The 27884-nt window shown below is 37.6% G+C and overlaps 1 protein-coding gene across 12 annotated transcripts in view; it reads right to left on the reverse strand.

Moving 5' to 3' along the window:
- Positions 1-27884, reverse strand: part of SGIP1 (SH3GL interacting endocytic adaptor 1) — a 219164-nt gene that overhangs the window by 37210 nt on the left and 154070 nt on the right. For 8 of the 12 annotated variants that reach the window (XM_055233548.2, XM_063613305.1, XM_063613307.1 and 5 more), the window contains 3 exons: positions 24304-24431; positions 23247-23373; positions 18089-18148 (listed from right to left, as the gene is read on the reverse strand). In XM_055233548.2, the coding sequence (XP_055089523.1) occupies positions 18089-18148; positions 23247-23373; positions 24304-24431 (315 nt within the window). Of the gene's footprint in view, positions 1-18088; positions 18149-23042; positions 23374-24303; positions 24432-27884 lie in introns of those variants that run through there. The other 4 variants (XM_055233552.2, XM_063613306.1, XM_063613308.1 and 1 more) reach the window with 2 other exon arrangements.

The raw sequence follows: 27884 nt of genomic DNA on the forward strand, positions 1-27884 counted from the left end.
TCAATAACATCAAAAATCAAACACTAACGTGGCCTTATGTTCTTTGTACACTGGAGTGTACACAGGTTGGGTATAATTATCTCTAGCCCAAAGTAACCCTGCTGGTAAGTGGCGAAGCTGAAATTCAATCCCAGGTTTTCTGGCTCTCTTAATGGTAATTGTGGCAGCAATGAAAATTTCTATCTCTTACTGCATACCAACCACTATTCAAAGGACTTATCTTCGGAACCTGGTACTTATCTTAGGAACCTGGTAATGTGTATGTGGTACCCCTAGAAGGATGAGTTGCTGCCATGAGCCTGTGGACCTCTGACAAAAAAGCATCTCCAGAGTACTGGGAAGCAATTGACATGCACACTTTGAGGGGCTTCTGAGGAATGGAAGAGGGCACAGAGAGTCACCAGTGTGTGACTGTTTCTGAAAGGCAGTTTTCTGTGACTCTCATTACCAAGCAAGGTCACACAGATGTACACATGTAGACAGCCTGAGGCTAAAAAAATTTAAATTCTTAACAGCAGTATGACATCTGACATCTTTAAAAGATGAGGTCCTTAATTTATGAAAGCATTTCATGGGGAGACAAATGAAAAATGAACATGGGGAAGGAGTACAGATTGTATATGTAAGTGTTTAAAGAAGAGAGTTTTTAGAAGAGAAAGAAAAAATTAGAAAAAAAAAGAGGAAAGAGAAAAAAAAGCAAAATGCACAGGTACAGCAATTGAATACAAGTATAAGAAGGTTTCCTTTATAAATAAAGGAGTGTTTACCTCCTGAGTTTAATCAAGGTGCCTCCTATGCACTTCTGCCCATCATGTGCAGTGAGCAAGCCTGCGCTGGGGCAGGCCGGTCTCCCCTTCCTGTGCACTTTCTCCATCTTCCATATATCTCTTCCACTTCGCAATGTTGAAGTTTAGCCTTTCTCTCATCAAAGCCAGCTCATGAAGACAATGTATTTTCAGTTGTTTTACATTTAGTATGAATTTATGTCAAACTAGTGGCTCCCTCAGGGGTGTTGTGGCATTTGTCACAAAATTAACAATAAATGGTAATATCTATTATGTAATGTGTTCAAATTCTGTGCAATGATTCACATGTGTTATCTCCCTTAATTTGCACCACCATCTCACCATGAAGGTGCTATTTTAAACATCTCTTTCTTACATGTGGGGAAAGCTAGAGTGCTTAAGTAACCTGCTCAAATTCAGATAACAAATGCCTGCAATAAGGAGTCTAGGATGGTGTCAGAGGGTGTGGGCTTCAGTCTTGACTGTGCTTCTTCAATATTTGACCTGAGCTGGTCAATGATTCTAGCTTCACTCTGTTAAATTAGGACAAAAAAACCAGTGCTCCCAATCTTATCCAAATGCAGGAAGGATCTGCACCACGAATGCCAGATGCCATGAGAGCTGCATATTTTACCTTCTGTTCATCTGAGGTTGGAAACAGTCACCCCAAAAACACAATCTGAAGCACGGACAGCAGGAGAGAGTGGTCTGATTTGTTTAAAGACTGTCCCCATTTTGCAGGCTATCAGGCCAAACAACTGCCCACCCTACCAGATCTGCCGCAGGCAAGGGGCAAATGACCCTTATGCCCAGGGATGACAATGCAGGGCATATAACCAACAGAGGGATATAACCCGGGGATATAACCAACAGATGGAGACATCAGAAAGCCTCAGAGTGCACGGAAGACAGACGATGCTCCAGAAGATGTATGAAGCAGCAAAGAGTGAACATTAGACTAGCTTTTTCTTTAAAAGCTGATTATATTAGTTAGAATTAGGAAAAAGATAAATGAGACCCAATTCTAAAATAATTTATAGAATATGTTATATATAATGCAGTGACAAAGGGAAAGAATGTTGGAAAGAGATTGAATTAATTTTGAATCTGGGTTTTACCCTTACTCTGTGACCCTGAAAAATTACTTGACCTCTCTGAGTTTCAGCTTCATCATATTGTAAAATGAAGATTAGTACCTTTTACAGACATTGGGAGGATGAAATATGATGATATAGGATGTTCTGTGTTCTTGTTATTTGAGGATAGTCAATAACAGAGGAATCATTTAACAATTAAGGTACTTAAAATGGATACTAAAATTTCATAGTACATAATGATAGAAAGGTTTGAGATTCTAAGCTGTCATAAACTAAAGTTGTCAAACGATCTTTTAACAAAATTTAAGCTACATTAATAACTGAGTTCTTAGAATGAATAAAAATAATTTGTGTTGATATTTTTGGGAAGGGTACATTTTTCTGACACAATGATATTATAGCTTTACACACCACCCAAGATTTAGGTTTGGCTTTGATTCAGGATCATAAATGGAGCCATCATTGCAGAATTAATTGAGAGTTTTATACATTATTCCAAGGGTCTCTCAGTTTCTTGTCTTTCTTCTGAAGTGGCTCTGATGTAAGCTTTTGTTTTTCCCTCTTCTTTAGTAATTAATAGTTTTAATTTCTGTTAAATTCTAAACTGACAATGACTTTGGGTGTGATGAAAAGCTTTACATCATCAGTTTCACTGACTTCATGGAATCCTATATCGTTCCTAAGACTGGCAATTTCACTTGCAATAAATATGCACTGTATTTGCATGGTATATCCATTGTTTATATGATCAGATGCTTATGGGAAAACTTATTGGGTTCTGCATTCATGTAATGGGTGGGGATGGACACTAGCGTTAATTTGGGAAAAAGTGTATCAGAATGAGGACTAAGGTTATAAGTAAATACTTTCATGTTGCTGTGCTCTTTGCTTGTCTTCAGAATCCAGTAACTGCAAGGAGACCAATAGTGAACACTGGGACAAAGAGTTTCATTAGTTTATGTAAATTACCGTGCCTGACACACAGTAAAAACTCGATAACTTGGCAGCCATTATCACTAGCAGTGAAGAAGAATTTGCCTTACAGTCATGACATGTAACAAACTGTTTCAGGCTCTCCTCCGCACCAGATGCATTTAGTAAATGAGGGAAGCATAAAAAGAAAAGTAGAAATTCTTTCTATATAGTTCAGTAGAAAGAGCTGTATCATGAGAGCTTAACTTGAAAAGGCAAGTATGCTCCTGTGACATTGTGAATCTTGGCTGAAGTGATGATTAATAAAGTTACTTTTTTATCACGGCAAAAACTTTTCAAAAATGTTTAGGATAGGTTTGGGAGAAAAGAAGTCAAAATAAAGTTACTACATATTAACTTTTAATTTTTTCCCTTTTCTCTAAATCTTGGAATATTATGATTGAAGTTGGCTTAGATTATATAAAATATATATAAAATATATCTTGTATGTGTGTAAATTGTGTGTGTGCATGCTGCATATAAAAATCTATCTTTATATAATATTTTCTTGAGTGTTTTGATAGTCCTATACTATCACCTAATCTAATTAATAATAATGCTATGATGAGAACTAAAAGAACATATACTTTCTGAATTCTGGGGACTGTGCTAAATGTTCCACATGCATTCTCTTATTAAATCCTCACACTTTTAAGAAAGATGTATTGTTATCCCCATTTTACAGCTGACATACTGAAGCTTAAAAAAGTCAAGAAGCTTCTGTAAGTGCTGCCTTGGCTTCTCCTGTCCCGACGTAAGTAGCACCAGTTGACCTGCTGAGTGAGAATACAGAGGAAAAAGGGCAAACCTCGAAAGAGGAGGAACAATATTATTGAGTACCTGCTATGAGCTAGATACTGTCTTTCATGCTTTACACATAGTGCATCATTTCGACTACAACCATGTGTCGAGATAGGCATTACTACATATTATAGATCAAGAAACTGAGTCTGAGAGGAGAGAACCATTTACCCATGTTTTTGCAGCCAGTAAATGGTGGAGTCAGAATTCAAATCTAGATTCACTTGACTCCACACTTTTCCATATAAGAGCTCCATAAGCCTCGTCCTCACCCATGGTAGCACTGGGTGAGTTATGCTTGCTACATGCTTTTCAGAGTGCTACATGTTCTCCTTCATGAAAATGAGGAAAGTGTACTTAAGAAAGTCAGTTCTCCAACGAGAACACATGGACACAGGCAGGGGAACATCACACATTGGGGCTTGTCGGGGGTCAGGGGGCTGGGGGATAACATTAGGAGAAATACCTAATGTAGATGATGGGTGCAGCAAACCACCATGGCACATGTATACCTATGTTACAAACATGCACGTTCTGCACATGTATCCCAGAACTTAAAGCATAACAGTAAAAACAAACAGAAAAAAAATTCGAATGATTAATAAACATGCATGGATGCCCAAAATAAATAAATAAATAAATAAATAAATAAATAAGAAAGTCAGTTCTCATAGAGTAGAATTAAGAGTACTGGATTTCTGAGTATGTAAATAGGATTAGAGTTATTTCCAGTCTTCCTCTTCATAAGTCTGCTCACTTGCCCTGGTTATATATATATTTCACGTGCATATATATTTTTTTGCTTTTCAAATTCTGCTCAGTCCAGAAACATACAATCAATTGACATTTTTCTCCATGTTTTGTAGAGAATTTTTTTTCAACCTGGGTCTTTGCCTAGAGCACCTAACCTGTCATCCAAAATTAATGCCCAATTGAATTAACTTCCTGAAATGTTTGGCTCAGAAAATGAGAAAGTTATACTTTCTTTTTATTATCCAAGTCAGAATAAGTGTATTCAACAAAAATGCTATTGTTAAATATGAACATAAGACAGAAGACAAAGCCATAATAAAAATGAAAGAAAAGTGAAGGTACACTTGCTCAAATTGATTTCCTCAGTTAGTCTAAAAACTTAGGATTTTCTTTGTCTTTGTATGAAGACTCATACAGCCAAATTTTAAACACTTTCACATAGACAGTGGTGAGAGTTTGATCAAGCATCGGAAACAGCCAGCTATAGCATGGTACTATGAAGAATATGAAGAAATATATCAAAAGCTAATTTATGTAAAGCACTTGTATACAATGGCCACTGTGCTGAACACATTACATGCCTCGAGTCTTCTAATCTCAAAACATCTCTTCGAGGTACACTCTTTTAGATTAAACCTTAGTGAAATTAAATAACTTGTTCAAGGTAATTTGCTCTATGGTAAGTAGGGGAGCTGGGACTGAAAACCAGGTCTAACTTCCATTGCATTCTTAAATCCTACCCTGTGTTAAAGATGTTCGCCCCTACATCCAAGGAAGTTGTGATCCGAGATCTAGCTGCAGGAGTGGCATGCATTCTCAAAGCGGAAGTATCACCCCAAAGGGAGTAAAAATTGGCTCTTTGGGGAAGGTGAAAAAAATCTTACTTGATAAATATATAAAGCACACAAATATACATATAGCACATGACCAGTTGTACAGTACATCTGTGATATTAGAATTTGACTTGGGGAGCAATTAGGGAAAAACAAGGTCTAATAGAGGTTCTCTGGGCAAGGAAAGAGGGATAATGAAAAAAAAATTTGAGAAGCACTGACCTACAGGCTTTAAAGGGCCAAAGATGTGAATGCCCCTGGACAACTCATCAACTCTCTTGGAAAATTAACAGTCATCTACCAGACTATGCAACTGCTGGTGGGAGAAACTGCCACATTCTTTGGAATCTAAGCTACAGAATTTTGAAAGATGAAACAAGTAGTTTACGACTGACATGCATCCTAAAGGAACACTCAGGTGCTAAAACTGTATCTGTCAAAAATTTCTTGTTGACTTTCAAGGAAATTATTTACTTTGCAACAATTTATAAGTAAATTCTGGAAAACTAATGCAAACAAAATTCTGGAATTTTTGATGTGTCACAAAATTAAACTATCAATGCAAAGAGTATAAAGAGGTCAAGGTTATAAACATGTGGTATAGAAAAATCATCACACCACTATGATATTAATTGTAACTGCTGATGGCCAGAAGTGATTCAGATGTGTCTGCAGATTCTGAATATGAAATAGATTTAGGCTCAGTTTCTGATGGTTATACTGAAGATAGTGGCTAGTACTTTGTCTATTATTATTGGTTAGAAAAAAAATGCTTTTCTACACTTGACAAAGTTTATTTTGTGCCCAAAAAGTTGTGAAAACAATGGAGCATATCCCAATGTATGGCTTCTTGGGATCAAGTAAATGCAGCACACATATTTGTGTGTGTATGTGTGTCAGTGCATGTGTGTGTAGATACATGCAGAGAGGGTTTCATCAAGAATTTTCACCAAAACATCAAAAATGTTATTTCTACTACTCTCTGAATAGTGTGATTTTGGGGTGATATTTACTCTTTTATTTATACTTCCCATATTTGAATTTTTAAAAGTAATAATATGCTTAAATTAATGTCATGATCACAATAAAGCCAACTGTGAGCTATTTCTAAATACTTTGAAGTGTCAAGGGGAATATTAGCATATGTTAAAGTAAAAGGATGCATAATTATACACTGCACTGTGTGATAATATAAACTATACATGCACACACGCAGACTCACATTCACACGCAAAATCTTAGAACTGAAAAACATCAAAATGATAATAGTAGTCATCTACAGTTATTTGATTATAGATCTTTTTAAAAATACCTTTCCGTTTTTCCAAGTTTTCTATAATGTGTAAGTGTTACTTTGATATTGAGGAAAAAATATAAGTACATATTGATAATTACTTTGGAAATTTAAATATTGAGATTTCTACATTTTTCCTTTATTTCTTTTTTCTCTTATCATCTTTACATTTATTAAAGAGAAAAGATAATATTTAGATTAAAATGTCTTCTATTATAAATATTTATTATATTTATTAAAATATTTATAATATTTTATATTATATATAAATATATTGCTATATAAATTATATGATATATAAATATATATTTTATATATAACTGTTTTATATTATAAATATATAAATATATTTTATAGTATAGATATTTATTTAGAATATTTTACATATTATATAATATATAGTTTACATTTTATGTATAATATAAAACATATACAAAATTAAAAATATTTGATTAAAATGTGAGATAAAGGTAATAAAGATGAGTGACCAAATTAAAATAAATGGTTTGATAGCAAGAAGCAAATTATAACAAAAAAGTTTCAGATTAGACCAAAAACAATAATTCATTAAAAAGAAGAAATAAATTGTGAACCAAAGTAATGAAGAAGTTTTTTTGTTTTGTTTTGTTTTTGTTTTAATATAAATGAAATTCAGAAACATTTTGTTTTTTATTTATTTATTTTTAAATTTTACTTTAAGTTCTGGGATACATGTACAGAATGTGTAGGTTTGTTATATAGGTATACATGTGCCATGGTGGTTTGCTGTACCCATCAACCCGTCATCCAGTTTTTAAGCCCCACATGCATTAGGTATTTGTCCCAGTGCTCTCCCTCTCCTTGCCTCCCAACTCCCGACAGGCCCCAGTGTGTGGTGTTCCCCTCCCTGTGTCCATGTGTTCTCATTGTTCAACTCCCACTTATGAGTGAGAACTTTCTTTCATTTCTTGAATGGTTCCTTGCAGTTACAAATTGGATGCTGGTAATTTTGAGCACTACTGAAAGTTATTCCCCCAATGGGACTGATAAATATGATTGGAGAAGCAGGAAGAATGCAGTCTGCCATTGTTTGACTGCCTGAAAGCCTGTTATTTGAGCTGCTAGTTTCATAGCAAATGGGCTGTGTGGAAAGTCCAAAAGAGGCAAAAACCCAAGGAAAGGAGGAACCGACATTAAATAACTCATACTTCCTCTCCCTAGATTCATTTGCCACAGTGATGATTGCAACTTTTCCGGAACATCCTTGAACAATTAATATTACCCTTGGGACACTTCTCCAGAGAAACCTCTCTTGTTTTCTCAGGGCATATTTCAATTCTCTGAATCAGATCTTAGGGGAAGTCATGCTGTTATTACTCTGAATAGAAGATCAAGAAACACAGCTGTAAACAGCACAAGCTGCCTGTGGTGAATGTGCGTCAGCAAGAAAAGAAGCCCCAAGGCCATATTTACATGTGTCCTGGTGACTTGGTACAGCAAGGTCAGCAGAAGAGAAGACAAAGTCCATGAAATATTTTTGTCTGCTGACAGTCCACGCTGTAGCAGAAATGATTACACACACAGTGCAAAATAGTTGAAGACATAAAAAGGTTAAAATCTTAAGGACAGTGACTTATGTTAATGCCTTATGGTCATGTCTCTCAGCCAATCTTTGATTTAATAAATGAAGCAATTAATATAAAATTCTTAGCACATGCCTAGCACATATTAAATATTCATTAATACTGATTATAATCTTAGGAAATGATTACTTTTGAACAGGACTTTATAGTTTGCAAAAGCCTTTCACAAGTAATTGTCTAAAATTTGTTTGGAGTATATGTGGTGCTGATAAATATATCCACAGCAGACACATAAAAAGGCTTACAAGTGGGAGATTCTCCTGAGCCTTAATAAAATCTCTTTGAATCACTAGTATACTTCATTCATTTATGTCAGAGGTTGATAAGAAGAGTATTTTGAAATAGGGTAGGCAGCCAAAGTCTGTGGACAGCTCCTCTCAAAAGACATAATAGAAACAAACGCTATAGAGGTCATCAGCCAGCGATCGCATGTTGAAGGCTCAGAACCATCCAAAGATGAAGCAGTTCCTCCCTGGAATTCTCAGCTTCTCCATCCTTTTCTCAGGAAGTTTGAAATTATTTGTCAAATCGGCAGAAATGCTATGATTTACAAATCCTTTAATGAAAGAGAGGATAAAAGATTTTCTGCCACATCTCCCATCAGTGTTAACACAGAACCCCCAGGAGTACACTGGCAGGCAGACCATTAGTCTCAACAAGTCAGCTTTAAGAATGGGCTCTAGTGGAGGCTAAGGGTGTACAGCAATGCAGTGGCATGATGCTTCCAAATCATTGTCTTGCTCCATACCAGCAGAGAAAACACTGCTTAGCATCCCTGCTGACAAGGAAGGGAGACCAGGTAGCAACTCACAGCAGAATCAAATTGTCAGATTTGTATGTGGAAGAATACAAGAATGCCACAACTGAAACTTCTCCAAAGCAGGCAAGAACTAAGTAAAACACAGCCATGTTACAAGCAGAGGATGCATGAAGTTGGACAGCAGTTGCTTATATTTGAGTGCTTTGCATGCACTGTACTCAGTGTTTGACTTTAATCTTGACCACAACCCTATGAAAGAGGTGCCATTATTATTCCAATTTTCAGAGGAGGAAACTAAGTCTTAGAGAGCTTAGGTAACCTGCCTAAAGTCACACATTGTGCTGAGGTTATAACTAAGATCTAGAAGGCTTATTCCAGAGCTCATGCATAAATGCACACACACACACACACACACGTACACACACACAGAGTTCTTTTTCTCTTTATATATGTGATATGAAATATCTATGATATGCCATATATCATACATATTCCATATTTCATATACATCATATACAAAAACATTATATATCATATATGAAAACCTATGATAGATGTCATACTGTAGGTTATGATCATATATAATATATATGATATATATTATATATAAAATGTGATACAGCTGATATACAATATGTAATATGTATGCTATATCAGTATGTCAATATATCCTAAATATGATATAGAATATATGTGTGATACATATCATATCATATATATGATATATATATTCCATATATATATATTCCACATCTTTTTCTCTATTATCTCTATATGTGTGTGTGTGTGTGCGCATAGGTATGTATATGTGTACTGAGAGCAAGTGGATATGCATTAATTAAAGAATCTTTCTAATACTAGGATAATACCAAACATACCTTAGGTTAACATTTACATATCACCTAAGATTTTCTATTAGACTCTAACATAGCAACATGTTATATTGCTTCAAAGTAGAGTCAGTGTAGGTATAAATGTTGCTCCCGTTTCTTCCATCACCCTACTAGAACATTTTTGCAATTCTACCATTGCCTTTGCTACAGGATGCTTTGTATAGGAAGTGCCAAACTCTTCTATTTCTTCTATGCTTCCATTTCTTGTGAATTACTGGAAGGCAGAAGTTTTATTATTTCACCTCCATAATTCCAGCACAAGGGCTTATAGCTAAGAAGAGCTCATGGACTGGTTGTGAAGCATTGAATGCAAAAATAAATGAGTGAATATTCTTTAACTTTTCTATTCTGTTACTCATTTTCCTGCTCTAGGGGACTATTTAACTTATGCTTCAGGTTTTAAAATTGTCCACACATAGCAACCCTTCTTTTTGTGGGGCTCAAGACTTTCTGCTGTTCTTGTTGGTTCCCCATTTGATTACTCCAGTCAGATGAGAAGTCCTGTTCTAGAATCTACTTTTGCACCCAGGGAAGTGCAGCTGACACTCAGGGTTCCGTTCTTCTCTTGGGAGTGAAAGGCTTCAATCTTGAGCAAAGCAAATGCTGCCCAATGTTTATCTATTTTAAACCTATTAGATTGTGTGGATTTTCCTTTGCATGAGCGACATATTCAGAAACAACTGTGTGTTTTGGACCATTATGGCCATAAAAGGAAGAAACTACATTATCAATGAGTCTGATAGAGACACAAGAAGCTTCTAAGTATAGTCACCACCAGACACCCAAGAGGCCAATTTAGAGACCAGGAAGATAGCAGAAATGAGGAACAAATGCATCTCGGATGCAATACCTTCTTGGTCTCTTCCTTTAATTCTTATTTAATTTGAATGCAACTTCAAAGCATGGATAATTTAAAACCTTTCATATGTATAGTACTTTATTAAACAAAAACCATGTGTCTTATCTGAATTTCCTAATTATCCTAGCAGGTGGGTATTATGCTTTCCATTTTAAAAATGATAGAACAGAGACTCAGAGACATTAAATGCTCAAGATCACGCGGTTATTGAGTGGCACAACCAAGACTTGAGTAGCATAGTGGTTTGGAACATTAGTTTTGTGACATAATAGTAACTCCCTTTTAATGTATTTAACCACTGACTAGCTGTGTTATCAGTAACTCTCCTCTGATTTAACCACCAACTAGCTGTGTAATCTCAGAAAAGTTACCTAAGTGCTCACAGCCTCTGTTTACTCATCTGTAAAATGTGATTAACAATAGTACCCACTTCCTAGGACTGTTGTGTGAATGATATGAACTTATGGATGTAGAGTAACTAGCTCAGAATGTAGCCCATGTGAAGGGCTCATCAGTGATACACTGCATCAGCATTACTGGTAAAACAGCAGCACCCCAGATATGCTGAACCCAAGCAAAATGATATTTTCACCAAGTAGGTACTCCTTGCATGGTGACATGCTTGGAATAGAAGGTAACACCTGCTCTTCAGCTTTCCCATCAGTAGAATTCTAACATGAATTCTGTACGTTTATGTCCTCCCTAGAAGCCTATTCCTTCCATTTTGGCCTAGACCTCAGGCCAGAAACAGGGGACACTTTGCTGGCTTTCTGTTCTATCACCAGCATGACAGTTGTACACTAATCATGAATGAGACAGGACAACTGCCTCAAAGAGCAGGAAACCAAGTATGATCAGCATGCTGGTCAATGTCAACATTTTCAGAACCAGGCAACTAATTTATTATGAAGAGGTAAAGTGTACTACTGAAATCCTCGGCAGAACTGCCTGATAGAACATTTTGCAGGTTCAGCTCCACTTTAATCTTCTTAACAGGTTGAGGCTATTAAAAAAACTCTCTGTGACCTTCAGTTATTTTAATAGAATGAAGTTTTCATTTTAGATAGACAATACCGTCCACATATAAAAACTCAGAATAGCTAAGGAGTGTGGTTTTAATATTTCTAATGAAGACAGTCTTGTAAAACTGCTTTTAATGTTTCTGTATTGTTTCCCCAACCTGGTCGTACTTAATGCTGTGATTTGCAGAGTGGGTACTTAATAATTTTCCTGTTATTGATTGAAAGGGGCCTTCAGTGGGGTAATTGCTGTTAGCGAACACCTCCCACTTGAGAATAATGTGAATTTAGCATAGCCATTGCTTCCCAGAAAATTAGTCATATCTTCCAATTTTCCTTTCTTTAGTGACTCTCAAATGAATGAATTAGTATCCTTGTGGCTGCGTGTGAGAAATTTGACCTGTTCATTTCTTACTTTATTGCTATGTCAGGGTAAGGAAAGTTGAATGCTCTATGACTATAATTGTGACTTGCCGATGACTAAGTAGGGGCATTTAATAACCTGTTTAAGAAGGTCAGACATTTAAAATGCCCAAGCATTTATTTTTTTCACAGAGATAATATAACCAAAGAGAAAAAATGTAGCTCCTATTATGTAAATGATTAAGGTCCTTTCAGAAAGGTATTTTTCCTCTCTGGGGTCTCATCTGGATAATGGAAAGAACTTGAATATCTCCACCTGGGTTAGTGGACTGAGAACAGGAAGAACGTGAGGACAGAGGTCTCAGTGGGGTCAAAGGCTGGTTAATAGGTACAAAATTACAACTAGATAGGAGGACTAAATGTTAGTATTCTATAGCACTGTATGGTAAATAGGGAAAGCAATAATTTATTGTATATTTCCAAAAAGAGGATTTTGAATGTTCACAACCCAAAAAAAGATAAATATTTGAGATGATGGATATGCTAATTACTCTGATTGGATTATGATACAACACACGTGTATTGAGATATTATTTGGTATCCTATAAATAGGACAATTATTAGCTGTCAACTAAAAATAAAAGGGAAAAATAAGGTGTAGTATCAGGAAATTAGAGAGCTGGAAGGCTAGAAGATTAGGGCAAAACCTTTGTTGCAAGGACTGAATGAGATTAGGTATGTACAGTACGGTGAGGTGGTGGAGCAGAGTGGCCTCCGGCTAGGTGGCCAGAGTTTGAATCATTACTCTGTTTTTTTTGTTTTTTGTTTTTTTTTTTTTTTTTTTTTTTTTGAGATGGAGTCTCACTCTGTCGCCCAGGCTGGAGTGCAGTGGCGTGATCTTGGCTCACTGCAACCTCCACCTCCCAGGTTCAAACAATTCTCCTGCCTCAGCATCTCAAATCGCTGGGATTCCAGGCACGTGCCACCATGCCCAGCTAATTTTTGTATTTTTAGTAGAGGCGGGGTTTCGCCACGTTGGCTGTGCTGGTCTCAAACTCTTGACTGCAGGTGATCCACTCGCCTCGGTCTCCCGAAGCGCTGGAATTACAGGCGTGAGCCACCGCATTCCATCACTCTATCTCTTTTGACCGTGTGACCCTGTGAAAGTTACTTACGTCACCTGAATCTCAGTTTCGGCATCAGTGAGTTGTGCAGGTGAAATAAGATAATAGATGGAGACTGCTTTACACATGGTAAATACTCAGATGGTAGTTACTCATATTCATTATTATTTTTATTTTATTTTTCATTTTTCAAACTCAAATCCCCCAATTTAAAACTGCAACCCTCACTATGCTCCATTTTCCTTTCCTATTTTATTTTTCCTATAGAACTCATTACCATATTCATACTATATATATTTTACTTATTTATCTTTTTATTTTTAACCTTCCACAGTAGAACATAACCTCTGTGGGGACAGGGTTTTTTTCTGTTTTGTTCACTAGTGGGGAGTGCCCAGGACAGTGCTAGTACACAGTAGGCAGTCACTTAATATTTGTTGAATGAAAGAATATTGCTTCATAAAGTCCCAGGTGTACAAAAAGGGTGACAAATTCTTAATGATGAAACAGCTGAAATGAGACTTGCCAGGGGAACGACTTCCAGGGTGTGGCCAGAGGTGTGGAGTCCTGAATAAAGTGGAGAGAAAGCTTCTTGGGGCAAAAATCAAGAGGCCCTGGAGCCAGCGTGTGAGACAGGTCGCACACACATACACTCTATGTCACAGGATGATGCTGGGAAGTGAGGTGGCACAGAGGATGACACGCAAGCTGCCAGCACCTCTAAGATAAATGCAGAGGACTGCTCTGCAGTCAACTGTTAACAGCAATAAGGAGTGGAAGAGGGTGGAATTATCAGACGGCTGCTCTCGCAATCAGGTAGGCTTTGGAAGTAGCAATAGGGAGCTAAGGGAATTCAAACATGATGGATAAACAATCCACAGAAGACTGAAGAGAGGTCTCCATAGAGAGTGCTATGGAAGTGATGGCTCCTAAGAGTAAGGATTTCATCAGGAAACAGGTGGGCAAGTTCATCTGAGAGACTGAAATGTAGAAAAGGGTACTGCTAGGGATGTGGCATTCCTGGTGGGAATGAAGGGAGGAAGACCAGTAAACAGGAGCACAAAGCAGTCTAGAGATGAGAGAGTGTGAGATGTAAGAGGCTATATGAGCAGATGACAGAGCTTATATTCCCACACAAGGCCACTTAAGTACTTAAGGTAGCAGACTTTTTGTTTGTTTGTTTTTCACCACCACATACGAGATGATTTTGTAGTTAAAAAAGCTAACTAAGGAGAAGTGCAGTACATTTCCAGAAACATCTTGATGTTCAAACACTCTAGTGAATTGTTCAAATATCTAGCAGTCATATCTTCTATTTAATATTTGTCATGAAAATATCTTGCCCTCCCACCTCAGAATACTTGATAGCTTCAATAGAATACAGTCTTTGATGAATTTAAAAAGTCATCACCATTTGGGCCGGGTGCAGTGGCTCATGCCTGTAATCCCAGCATTTTGGGAGGCCGAGGCAGGCAGATCACGAGGTCAGGAGATCAAGACAATCCTGGTTAACACGGTGAAACCCGTCCCTACTAAAAATACAAAAAATTAGCCAGGCGTGGTGGCGGGTGCCTGTGGTCCCAGCTACTCAGGAGGCTGAGGCAGGAAAATGGCGTGAACTCGGGAGGCGGAGCTTGCAGTGAGCCGAGACTGAGCCACTGCACTCCAGCCTGGGTGACAGAGTGAGATTCCGTCTCAAAAAAAAAAAAAAAAAAGTCACCACCATTTGCAATCTTCACTGTGTTTTTTCCCAACTTAAAATAAATTGAATTTTTATTATAAATTAATATTTCAGTGAAGCTGTTTCTAAAAGTAAAAACATTCAGAAAAGCACTGGGACTTGTGAATTAGAATCACTAACACTTTTCTATTTCCATTATTAACTTAAATTTGGAAGTGTGAAGCATCTCATGTTATCCTCAAATAAAGTCACATGCCTCTTAGTTGATTGGTTGATCAGTAGCTCAAACATTGACTGACAATGGTATCTAAAGCTTTGTAAGAACAAAATGATGAATAAGACAGAATAGTGTTTTGAACACTATAAAAATACTATTTAGAAGTCGAAAAATAAAAATTGAAAAGCTATTTGGAACTGATGACTATTTTGACGTAGGAATCTTTCTTCTACATTCCCTGAATGAAGAATTAAAGATAATGATAATTAATATTAATAATAACAAATGCGGGTAAAACCAGAGTGTCCTACAAGAATATGTTAGAAATCCTACTCAATAAAGCATGTTGAAGGAAAATGTTTTTGCAGTATAAAAACTTAGGTGGGGACACTATTCTCAAGGTAAATTAAAATGTCACCATTTCTATGTCATTTTATCATCACAGCAGAAACATTAAAAAAATTCTTCTAGGTTTTACTAGCTAAAAATACCCAAATCTAATGTACATACATGATGAAAACAAATCTCCATTTAAAAAATATAGCCGTTTTTGCTCAGATAGCAAGGCATCATTTTTAGTTTCTTCTAAGGCTTCCCTTGAGTGCATTTGAATATACTTGTATCTGCATAAACATTTTTTAGCGAGAGAAATAGTGACACCAACATTGGTGATATGGCTATTCACGTATCATTTCAAGAAGCCTTCTTTATACTTAAACTTGAACAAAGTCCAAGAACAAGATAATACAGTACTAGAGATTTCAATTAATTTCTTTTTTTTTTTTTTTTTTTTTTTTTTGAGACGGAGTCTCACTCTGTTGCCCAGGCTGGAGTGCAGTGGCGCGATCTCGGCTCACTGCAAGCTCCGGCTCCCGGGTTCACGCCATTCTCCTGCCTCAGCCTCCCGAGTAGCTGGGACTACAGGCGCCCGCCAACACGCCCGGCTAATTTTTCGTATTTTTAGTAGAGACGGGGTTTCACCGTGTTAGCCAGGATGGTCTCGATCTCCTGACCTCGTGATCCGCCCGCCTCGGCCTCCCAAAGTGCTGGGATTACAGGCGATTTCAATTAATTTCTATTAAAACTCTTCTTGCGTGACTTCTCTTGGCCCAAATTGAGATGCTTAAGGAATTTGGGTCTCACTAATTAGAATGGCAATGTCACCAACTTTAAATACCCAGACATCTACTGACAAATATATTTTCATAAAATGTGTTATGTTATTCCACACATTTATTAAATATTTATATTTGATTGAAAATATGTATTTTTAAAACAAACAAACTGACAACCAAAGATGTCTTTAGATTGGTTTCTTCAAAAAAGATCTCTCTTTGTCTCTCAAAACAGGTCTACAATAAAGCATAAACAAATAAGCTGACATATACGCTAGCCAAAACAAACAACAAAAAACTGTCAGTTGTTTTTTTGTTGTTGAGCCCCAGACAATTATATGAGGGTTGGCAAAGTGCCTTGCTTAATTTCCTAGTTAAAAGAAGGTAAACTACATCATCTGGTGTGACCAGATGGAACCAAAGTGCCTTTAAGTATGCAGGTATTGCTTTACTTCAGGATTACCAACCTATGCAACTGTAGTTTCTTCTTTGGCAACATGCTGATTAGTAAAAAAAAATACCTGGGCACTCATTAATTTCATCTAATTCAAAGAGAAAGTTTAGGGGGTCACAAGTTGTGGACTTTGCATCTTGGTTATCACAAAATTAATGACCCAAGGCAATGAAGGCTTTGACTTCATGTGCAGAAGATACATCCTCTCCTGAAGACTGCTTATTTACCTGTCTTCTGACCAGGCTAGTTCAAGAAATCAGGATGTTTGAGAAATTTGAAATCAGACCATCTTTCCTAATACTACCCAAACTATTTCTGGATGAGTTCTAGCTAATAACTTCCATCTCTATGACTATCTTGCATCAAAATTTATTATTGAGAGAAAAAAGCCACAACTATACAAACTGTTTATGTATATCAACCATTCTGATTTTTAAAGTTGCATTAAAACACACACTCAAGTTACGAAAATTCTATTTTGTTGCCATGAAACACAAAAACAAGTTCAATATTTAGATTCAAATCTAGAGTGGAATGTGTTTTGGCCAACTTTTGATCCTGGGATAAATGTAGCTATTTAAAATCCTGGAAAGTAGGATTTTATGAGATAAATTTTTATGTGTAAGATGGTCCATAAATTAAGTTAAATTACTTAACTTCTTCCCCCACCATTAGTTTAAATGGACCATTTAATCAAATGACTGGCCTGTTAAGATGATTAAAACTTAAATATAAAACAGAAGAATGCTTACCCTTAATGCAGAATATAACAAATGATCAAACAGTGAGGTTAGATATTTGACATTATATTTATGTATATTTTCCTTAATCTTCTAAAATGTCAAGTCCAGCAATAGTTGTCCATTTTACTGCAGTCATCTCAATTGCAATTTCAGGAGATGCAGATCAAACTTACTAATAAACTCCTTTTTTTCTTTTCCCAATTTTTCTGATCTCTTATATAGCATTCCTTGTCATAAGAATGTATTTACATATTTAGATTTTACAATAATGGATGTTGCATCTAAAATATTAATTATCCAAAACAAGTTAAATACCAATACCAACCAAAAATGTCCTTATATTTGTTGCACTGCATTTGCAAAAGAGTTAGGAAAGAGCCCTGGTTGACAGAGTTAAGTTCCTTGGCCAAAAAAGGTGTGTTTTGTTTTGTTTTATTTTCAATTGACCATAGTTAATTAAATAAGCAATATTAACTGCAAATTAGCTTGAACTTTTTTTAATGTGAAAAAATTGAAGATCATATACAAACCAAATTCATGTATTATTTCCTTTAGTGTTTAATATTTTCTAAGTAGCCATAGCATTTTCATATAGAAAGTGAGACCAGAACTTTTGAAGAGAACTGGGATTTGGAAATGCAAATGGGGAAATAAGGATGAGGAGGAGTGTAAATTAGAATCTGGTATGCTATGCACTACTTACCTTCAAAAGTCAAATAAAACTTTCCTCTGTCAAACCAAACGAGGGAAGGCTGTTCATTCTCTGTATGGCCAGGAGTTGAAGCGGGATGGGAAGGGTTAAGGAAAGGGAGAGAGAAGGACACAATATGAGTTACAGAGCAGGTCATTAACCTCACTATAGGGAAGGGTGGAGGCACTACATGCCATTAGCGTGCAGGAAAAAGGGAAGGCTGGCAATCTACACTTTTTTTTTTTTTTTTTAGTTCGGGAAACAGAAAGCAAAAGCAAAGCTATGGAGGCCTAAAGGAATGGGCGCGTGTTGGTGGTTGCTTGATACTTGGTGCTTGTGTGCATGGAGCAGAAGTCTTCCTGGCCATGCAGGGGCGTCAGCATATTTTAACTGCACTAATTTGGGCAAACTGTCATTCAGCAATTGCTGTATCCATTTCATCTTCAATGTCATCCCCTTCTGTGTTTCCAAAAAGATAAACTCAGAGTTATGGATTGTAGAAAACATTAGCTTGGATTTTAAATGACAAAGCATTGCATATCAATATAAATTTCAGGGAAGATGTCACATATCTTCCATCCCCTCCCCTGGAATCACCTTAGGCATCCAGACACAAAACACCCTTTCCCTATGTACCAGAGAGAAAACAAGCTTACTAATGATGCTCTATTATTTTTTAAATTAAAAAGCAGTGACCGGACATGTAATTCTGAGTAGTTAAATTATTCTTTCCTTTGTAAATTCACAAAGCAATAGCATCTCACCTTTTTTGAACCTCTTCACTGAGAAACTGTCATGCAACCTGCTGTTTTTGAATATAGTCACTTAAAAATTTTCACTGGCATGAGTTCCACGATGAACAGTAAATATATAGGGTGCATCTGAGAGGCACGGTACACTCATGAGGTGAGGGCATGTCCATGAAGTTTATAGCATTCAGATGGATAATGGCTTGGATTTTTGGAATCTAGGTCTCTAGAGATCACTTGGCTAGCACCATACCTGCAGGCATTTCACAGCGCCTTTCAAACGAGGGCAGTTTGTCATAAAAAACATCATCTTCTGACACTACGAACCAAAGAAACATAAACGAATGGAAAACAAAAACACAAATACAAATCCCAAATGAAATCAAGAAGCCCACTTTACTGACTGAAACACAGGAGTGGTTTTAATGGAAAAAGGAAATAAAACTGAAAACACTGGAATTATGATTGCGATATAAAAAAGTGTTTTCTTATTTTGTGATGATTCTATGAGAGGAAATGAAAATGTTAAAAAAAAGCTAGGGTTTAGCATCTGTGAATTTGTCTGAAAGTCAGCTCCAGGGAAGAAGTCACGCCCCACCTTTTCTGGGAGTTGCTAAAGGAACTGTCATTAATAATTGACTTATGCAAGTGTATTTCACTCCAATACAGTTCTCAAGTGGCCAGACACATGTCCATCAACAAGAATCTCCCGACAGAGAACCGACAGCTCAACAGGATCACTCAGCATGCACCTTCCTTCCATGGGGAAAGTAGATGCTTTTAACATGGCCATAAAAAAGCAACAGTATAAATCCAAGGTCCCTGTATGAACTATCCCATTTCAGCCTCATCAATATCCAAATGCAATTTGCCTTGCAGCTGCCTTTGATAGTTACGGACGGTTAATTTTGAACAGCATTATCATAATTTCATCTTTGTCTATGGTATCCAGCTGTGTCTGAATGTCTTTGTAAATTGGTCACAACATCATGAATTGGTGCTCTGGACTTTAACCAATTCAGCTCTTTATAAGGTCTCTCTTCTCAGCAACTAGAAATGCAAGTAATTGGGATATTTGACTCTGTGATTTTAAAAAAGTATTCAGTGCTACAGGTCTTATGCATACTATTACAACTTTAACAGAAAATTGAATAAAATCTGTACAAAGACCAGTAAGAAAGAAAAATGCAGAGAAGGAGATGGATGAGGGTAGAAAAAATATTCCACAAATAATAATGTTCCTCAGAAAATATTCTATTAGCTTGACTCCATATTTACAATTTAATGATAATATTCCTCATTATCTCTATTGTTATCTCTGTATCTTGAAATGTCAAGGTGCTTGTTTCTTAGAATAACTTTAAACAATTTCCCTATCCTCATAATATTGATAGGCTTTTCCCCCAAATCATATAGTAGAGGTCCTGTGAGCTTTTACTAGTGCAAAAAAACTTACTGTTTTTCATTTATTTATTTATTTATTATTTTTAAAAACTGAGATGAGAATCTTGCTAAGTTGCCCAGGCTTGTCCTGAATTCCTGGGATCAAGTAATTCTCCCATCTCAGCTGGGATTACCACCAGATTACCACCGCACACCACCAAACCTGGCTCATTGATTCTAAACTGTGCACTTTTTCATATTATAACCTGTCTGAAATAATTAATGTAATAAAAAAGCATTTTATCTTAGCTCAACCAGTAGTTTTTCTCCCCTTTCTTAGTCATATAAAAAATAATGGTACATTTTTCAATCGAGGGTGTCTTCAATTCAATAAAAGGCAGTTATATAGGAGCTCTTCTTCATTCAAGTGTGACAATACACAAAATGTCCTAGCTTCACCTGTGGCATCAGATTTGCTATTGTGTAATCACAGCTGTCATGAGAGATTTCATATCCAAAGTCATTTAGGGGCATCTTCTTATATGAATTGCTGTGTAGAAGGTTTAGACTTGCTCTTAAAACTTTACTTCTTGAATTACTTTAGATTTGCCCCAATTTTGGTTCAAGTACCATAGGAAATGTCAAAAAAAAGTATTGCAGTGGGAGGGAAATGTTGAGCTACCAACCTCAGAGAATTTGCTGCTGAAATTCTCTACCTCCCTCACACCATTTGACTACATTAAGTTGACATTCCAAGTCAGTTATGATTAGGCCTTTTGGTGTTGAACAGCCCATCCTCTCTGGAGAGGAAGAGCAGTGCACAGGAAGCTTGGGGACAGTCAGTCTTGACAATATATTTACTTCAGAGAAAAGTGGCTGTCAGCTGATCCACAGCATGTGAAAAGACAAAGCAGGAGGGTGAGGAATTCAGCAGGAAGATGGACACCAAATAAACATAACAAAATCAAACAGATTAAATCCGTATGCTCCTTAGTAATGAAGCAATGTGACTATCCTCTTACGTGGCTATTTTTTTTTTTAATCCCACTCTGGTTCATCCTGAAGGAACCCATACTAGATGTGTTAAGAATCAAAGTTTCTGGCCAGGATTTGAGATTTCTGCAGCAGAGAGTATAGAAACACATTGTACAAACATACATAAAGTTCAAATTCTCTCTCTCTTTTTTTTTTTTTTTTGAGATGGAGTCTCACTCTGTTGCCTAGGCTGGAGTGTGCAGTGGTACGATCTTGGCTCACTGCAACCTCCGCCTCCCGAGTTCATGGGATTCTCCTGCCTCAGCCTCCCAAGTGGCTGGGACTACAGGCACCCGCCACCACACCCGGCTAATTTTTGTATTTTTAGTAGAGAAGGGGTTTCACTATGTTGGCCAGGCTGGTCTCGAACTCCTGACCTTGTGATCTGCTCACCTCAGCCTCCCAAAGCACTGGGATTACAGGCGTGAGCCACTGCACTTGGCCAGTTCAAATTCTTTGTGTGTGCTATTTTCTCTATGAATCAGAGTGCATTGAAAGAACACGTTACAGGTTTATCTGCGGTCACTTGGGGTCAGCTTTCTGAGTGACAGTTTACTCTTACTTTCCTCTCTGACAGACAAGTCAAATCACATGAAGGAGGTGAAACAACTAATCTAGAAAAAGAGTGGCAATGTGAGGAGTGGCTTATAGCAATCGAGGAGTATTAAGGAGACAGAATTTAAAAAAAAGTTACAGAAACAAACAAAACAGAGGGATATGAGTTACTAGGCATTGAAAGATAGGAAGCCCCAAATTGCCCCAGTTGATGTTGCAGACAGGAGCAAACTTGGCTACATAAATAATGTTAAATATCTGTCTGTTGCTAAGTCACGTGAAACTAGGTAACTGGCTCTATTTTCACCAAACTTGAAAGGTTCTTTTGGGAGGATTTGATTAAAGATATAAAGGCATGTGATATAGTTGAAATTCCCTTTGGGGGCCTTAAAAGGCACAACTTAACTTATTTATCTGGGAAAATAGGCAGTTCTTTCTCCACAATAGCTTCAGGCTTTGATCAAGCTACTTCTCGCATAGGCAACTGTGCAGTCTGCTCTTCCAAGGGTAGCAGAAGGAACTTATTTAGCTTTAGTTAAGGATTCTCCCAAGCAATGTGGGATGCGCCAGGTGGTTTACACTACGGAAGAGCTGGAGGGGAGTTTCTGACAATAAAGGAAGACAATGGGGAATGGGGATTCCATGGGAAAAATGGAATGGGAAAGCCCTAGGTGGGAGACACCATGCAAAAATGAGAGAGGCAACAGGAGCCTGTCTCCTGCTGGGAGGCAGAAAAAGAGAGAGACCAGCTTTGGAAAGGGGGATGATGCTCCAGGCAAAATGAAGCATTGAAACCTTGGAAAACCATCCAGCTGAACAGCCATTCTCAACTCTTCACTTTCATCATAGTATAAGGAAAGAGGCATAAAGGCATTTCCTGAAAATGCCACCAACAGCTTATTTCTCTGGGAAAATTGACCACACATCACTGAAAAGCACTAGAAAAAAAAAATGTCGAAAAGTTTGCTCAAGTCTCACAATGCCGATGTTTATACCATCTGTCAACATAAGGACAACCAAAAATAATGAAGAAATGAAAGCTTCAAGAAAATACAAGTTCTAACTTTTGTGATTTCTGAAGTGGTACATGGTTGGAATTTAAACAAACATTTCCCTTCAAAGGAGACTATTTTTATTTTAAGAAATAATTTCTAAATTACAAGACCTTCTTTGGCGATTTCTTCCTTATTTTTTGAATAGCTCTGTGTGGAACAGCATAAGAAAATTCCTGCAAAACACTGGTGTTAATGTTCTTTTGTTTATTTGCTTAGGTAAAGCACTTTGCCTCCTTTGCTGAGAAGGTGGTTTTAAAAGAAGAGTCAGGTAACAGTAGCAAAACACACAGCAAAACAATTTCAACCAGAAACACAGGGCCTTGGGGATTTCAGATCATAAAAAATAGCCAGTCAAAACCACAAATGGATTAAAAGAGAGGAGAGAATTTTTACCAACTGTGGGAGTGGTGGCTGCGCTCAAGGAATTGGTTGACGATATTGAAGAAGTGCTTTCCGCCCGCGCTAAGGGTGCTATTGGAGGAGGGCTGGAAGAATGAATGGGAGGGCTAAAAGGTCTGGACTGTAAGGAGAAGAAAAGAGATGAAAAGTTAAATACGCAGGTTGCAGTATTTTTGTTCCATATTTTTAATGTCTCCCAGCCCCAGATACGACAACTTAGGTATTTGAAGAATAGACGACACCATTTTTACACTGAAATTAATTATATCTATATGAGAGTTTGTAGAATGGAGCTGGAGAAACGATCAACATAACATGCTAAACCTGAGCTTAGCAAAACTGGGATCTGTGACATGGTCAGTGGGTCTGTTTCAGGACTGAAGTCACATGCCCTCAGGGACTCAGCAGGTAACACAGAGCTCCTCTAAAGCTAACCAAATTCAAAAATACTGTACTGTGTTAGCCCAGCCAAATAATACGGACATCACTTGTTTGTGACTCCTGTGTGCAAATGCCAAAGAAATCTACCTCTGCCACAAGTCTCTCTTAATTGTTCACACAGAATGTTTTCCACTCCTCAGACTTAAAACACAAGGCAAGAAACTTCTGCAACAAATTCCTCAAGCCACCACTCCTTCACTGTATATTCACATAGTGTGCCTACTAGCAATAAGTCATCTGTATTCTGGGATCAGAAACCAGGATTTTCCCTCTCTTGGAGTTTTCTGATATCAGACAAATGCTGTGAAACACCTCTCTTTCTAAAGGATTTACTGCAACTGAATGTTACCATCGTCATTTGCATCTAACCCACTGTAGCAGAGATGAGGGTCCAAGGGTACCATTCCTGTCATTTTAGACCTTGGCTTGAAAGATGGTAGAAATTTGAGGAGGGTTGAAATGTACACTCATACCGCAGTGACTGTCTTTCAGATGCCACCTGTCAGGGCTGTTTGTAAGAGTTCTCTAAACCCTTAGACCTGAAGGCATTTGGAGCTTCTGTTTGTCATCCTCACTGTTTCTGAGCAAGCCAGGGTAGAAGGGAACATACCACATCTCCAACTCCAGGCTTTCCTGGAGGTAGCTTTGGCCTGGATGGAGGCCGGGGAGGAGGTGGAGGTGGAGTGGTACTGCTGCAAGGAACCAAAGGAGTGGCTGGTCGAGCAGGGGATGATGCACCTGAAAAACAAACTAGTATTAAAAATGGCTGGAAACACAGGGGGCCAAAGCCCTGTTATCACGGTACAATGCCAGTCGCGGACATTTTTTTTTTTTTTGCCTTGGCAGTTACTACACCAAACACTGTAGCACTTTCTTTTTTCTCTTTTTTTTTCTTAATAAAGAAAAAAAATTACTTATTTCAGCTATGGTTGATGGCAGAAGCTCATTGCCTTTTGTTGTCATGTGACATTCAGTGAAAGGTAAATCCTTTTATTGCTCTATGACAGAGGTAAGCTCTTAAGACTCTCTGCTGCATGGTAGGTACCTTTCATTATCATCACATACACATTAAACACATAATAAATTCTCTTGCATTTTGCATGCATTTAGAATTTATGTCCAAGATGAAAATGGAAGTTAGAACTTGAAGGAAGATGAATGATTTTTCCACTTTAGGTTTTTCTTCTTTAAATGTGGTTAAGAGAATTACGCTTTTGACTGTGTTCAAACTATCAGTGCCAACTTTATCAATGTACCCAAACACTGGATGGTGAGCAAAAGATAAAATATAAGAAAATAAATTAGATGTTGCACGAATACTTCGTATTTAGAATCTTAATAACAGAAATGCACTGAATTTAGAGGATTTTATTTTGTGAAGGAGGCTGCTTAGGAATCTGTCAATGCAGAGTTTGCTCATGATGATTTTTGAAAGAGCTTGTTGGATTTACTTTTCTGGCTGTCAATGACAAACGTATGAAACACAGAAGACACACAGAGGCTGGCATGCACATCAGTCAGCACACCAGTGGGGTCTCTGGATTCAGGCATCTGCCTAACTTCAGTCATATGTCTGAGATACACAGGGAAACTTGACCAAAAACCCTTAAAAAGTCAAATCAATGTTCAAGCCATTCTTGTTCAGAAAAGTTGTGACTACTTCTGAGGTATTTGTCACTTCCGTTAGAAGCACAGGTCTCAAATCATCCCAAGAAAATTCTGAGAAATCCTGCCCTGGGAAAATATCCACACTTCATCCCCCACACCTGCCACCCCCTTACCACCTCCCAAACAACACACCACAAAACTGGGATCTCTGGAGAGTTTTTATACCAGCATCTCAGTCTCCAAATTCTCAGACTCTCAAAAGCTTTGAAGTTGAGCAGGAAAACCTATCATTTCAGAAATCTGCTGTGTTTTAGGAGAGTCCCTGGGGGATTAAACCTTGCTCCTCTTGTTTAAATAATCTGAACTCCAGAGTGTGTTTCTCTGTGCTGTTTATTCTATGTGTAATTACATTAGTGTGAAACTTACTAATTATTACCCCCGCTCCCTCTCTGTCTCCACCTTCCTCTACCACTACCATCCGTATTCTTACTTTTTATTCTCCACTGGGCCAAGGTCTACGCTAAGCACTTTACATGTATGATCTTATTCCCCTGATAAGCTTTGGAGGCAGGTATTGTTAGGTATCTATGCGGAATCTGAAGCTCAGAGATATTCAGTAACTTGTCTCAGGTCGTATAGCTCAAACTGTGTATGTACCTCCAAAGCTCACGCTCTTAAATGCAATCTCTTATAGCTTGAGATGGACTGTGGTGTAGAGTCCCACATTTTGCATAAAGTCTGTTCTTATTTTTGCTTGGCTTGCACATCTGTCTCTCAATATAGATGTTTTTAGTCTTTGGCTAATCTTCTCTTAAAAAAACAAGGTATGTTTTGACAGGCCCCACTACAAAGTTTTCTTTTGATTATTGTGTTAGATTTACACCCAGGATGTTTTCAGAAGACAGAAGTAACAGCATAGAGATCAATAAATCTTTAAACAGTGAAGTCTCAGGACATTTTTTTTTTTTTTTTTTTTTTTTGGTGTTGATGGAGGAGGAGGTGTTCTATTTAGCTTCATGAAAACCATGCCATAGGAAAGGTCCAAAATGTCTATCTGTAGGACTGTTTCCAAGAAGTAGTCTTTTGAATTGATCTAAAAAAAGAAAAAAGCCAACTGTTTATCTTTCTCCTACATGTTCCAGAAAAAAAAATTTAAACTCCTTTCAGTGATGCCTGGGAAGGTACTAAGGAGCCATCATCAAGGCAGTGTGGAATATTGAAAAACACTGGATGAAGAACCAGCTGATTTGAGTTCTGGCCCTGCTGGCCTGAAACCCCAGCTTCCTTGTTTTAAAAATTGAGACATTGTTTCTGCCTTACAAGGTATTTGTAACAAATGAAATTGGAAATGCTTGTGAAAATGTTGACTATATAAAATGTTACACAAATAGAAAATAGTAGATACCGGTGATGATGATTAAGATTGTGGTTTTTGATACAAATACAACTAAAAAGTTAAAAGAAAGTTTGTTTTTCATTGAAAAGTTAATTGTTGGCCGGGCGCGGTGGCTCACGCTTGTAATCCCAGCACTTTGGGAGGCCGAGGCGGGCGGATCACGAGGTCAGGAGATCGAGACCACGGTGAAACCCCGTCTCTACTAAAAAATACAAAAAAAAAAAATTAGCCGGGCGCGGTGGCGGGCGCCTGTAGTCCCAGCTACTCGGAGGCTGAGGCAGGAGAATGGCGTGAACCCGGGAGGCGGAGCTTGCAGTGAGCCGAGATTGCGCCACTGCACTCCAGCCCGGGCGACAGAGCGAGACTCTGTCTCAAAAAAAAAAAAAAAGAAAAGTTAATTGTTTTCCTTTACGGATGCCCCATTGGAATCACTTTTTCTGTACTGATTTCAAGTAATTGATTTGTTGTGCAGCTAGAATGACATTAAGAGAATGTCTAAGAAGCAAAAGGATATTTCAGTTAAAACCCTGCTTGACCAAACCCTGAGGCTTAGCAGAGGGTGTTCAGGGCCTGAGTGGTATTTCACAGCTGAACTAAGGCTTCACATACTTTTGTGAAATTACTCCATTGTTTCACATTTTAAGAGTGTAGATGGCTATCATTTGCGCATCTGTATCCTCACTGTTCAGTTTTCAATTGCATTTTCATTTCCCCCTTAAAAAAGTGTTTATTTCCAGAACAATGCTGGAAAATGATTTGGACAGTAACACTGTTTAAGATTTAACTTTAAAACCCAAAATGCACTGAGTTTTGTGAGTTAAAAAAGGTTGGCAATGACTGAAATGCTCTCAATCCATTTGTTGTTCTCAACCTGGTTTAATCAATTTATTTGGCAACCCCCAAAGACCACATGTCTACCGCTTCAACTTTCATCTCTTTTTTTTTTTATCTGTGTGTTGGGCTGGAGCAGTGGAAGCAGCTGGGAGAAGTGGTCAAGGCACAGGCCATGGAATCTAACAGATCTGGGACCATAACCTGGCTCTGCTACTTACTAGCTTTGTGACCACAGCTAAGTTACCTTTTTGAGCTTCAGTTTCCTAATCCACAAAATGAGGCTAATAGTTCATGCTGTTGCTGGGAAAATCAAGTGAATTAAAACATACGCACTTCGAGATATGTGAAAAACT

The sequence above is a fragment of the Symphalangus syndactylus genome, chromosome 19, assembly GCF_028878055.3.
Source record: "Symphalangus syndactylus isolate Jambi chromosome 19, NHGRI_mSymSyn1-v2.1_pri, whole genome shotgun sequence".
Taxonomy (NCBI): domain Eukaryota; kingdom Metazoa; phylum Chordata; class Mammalia; order Primates; family Hylobatidae; genus Symphalangus; species Symphalangus syndactylus.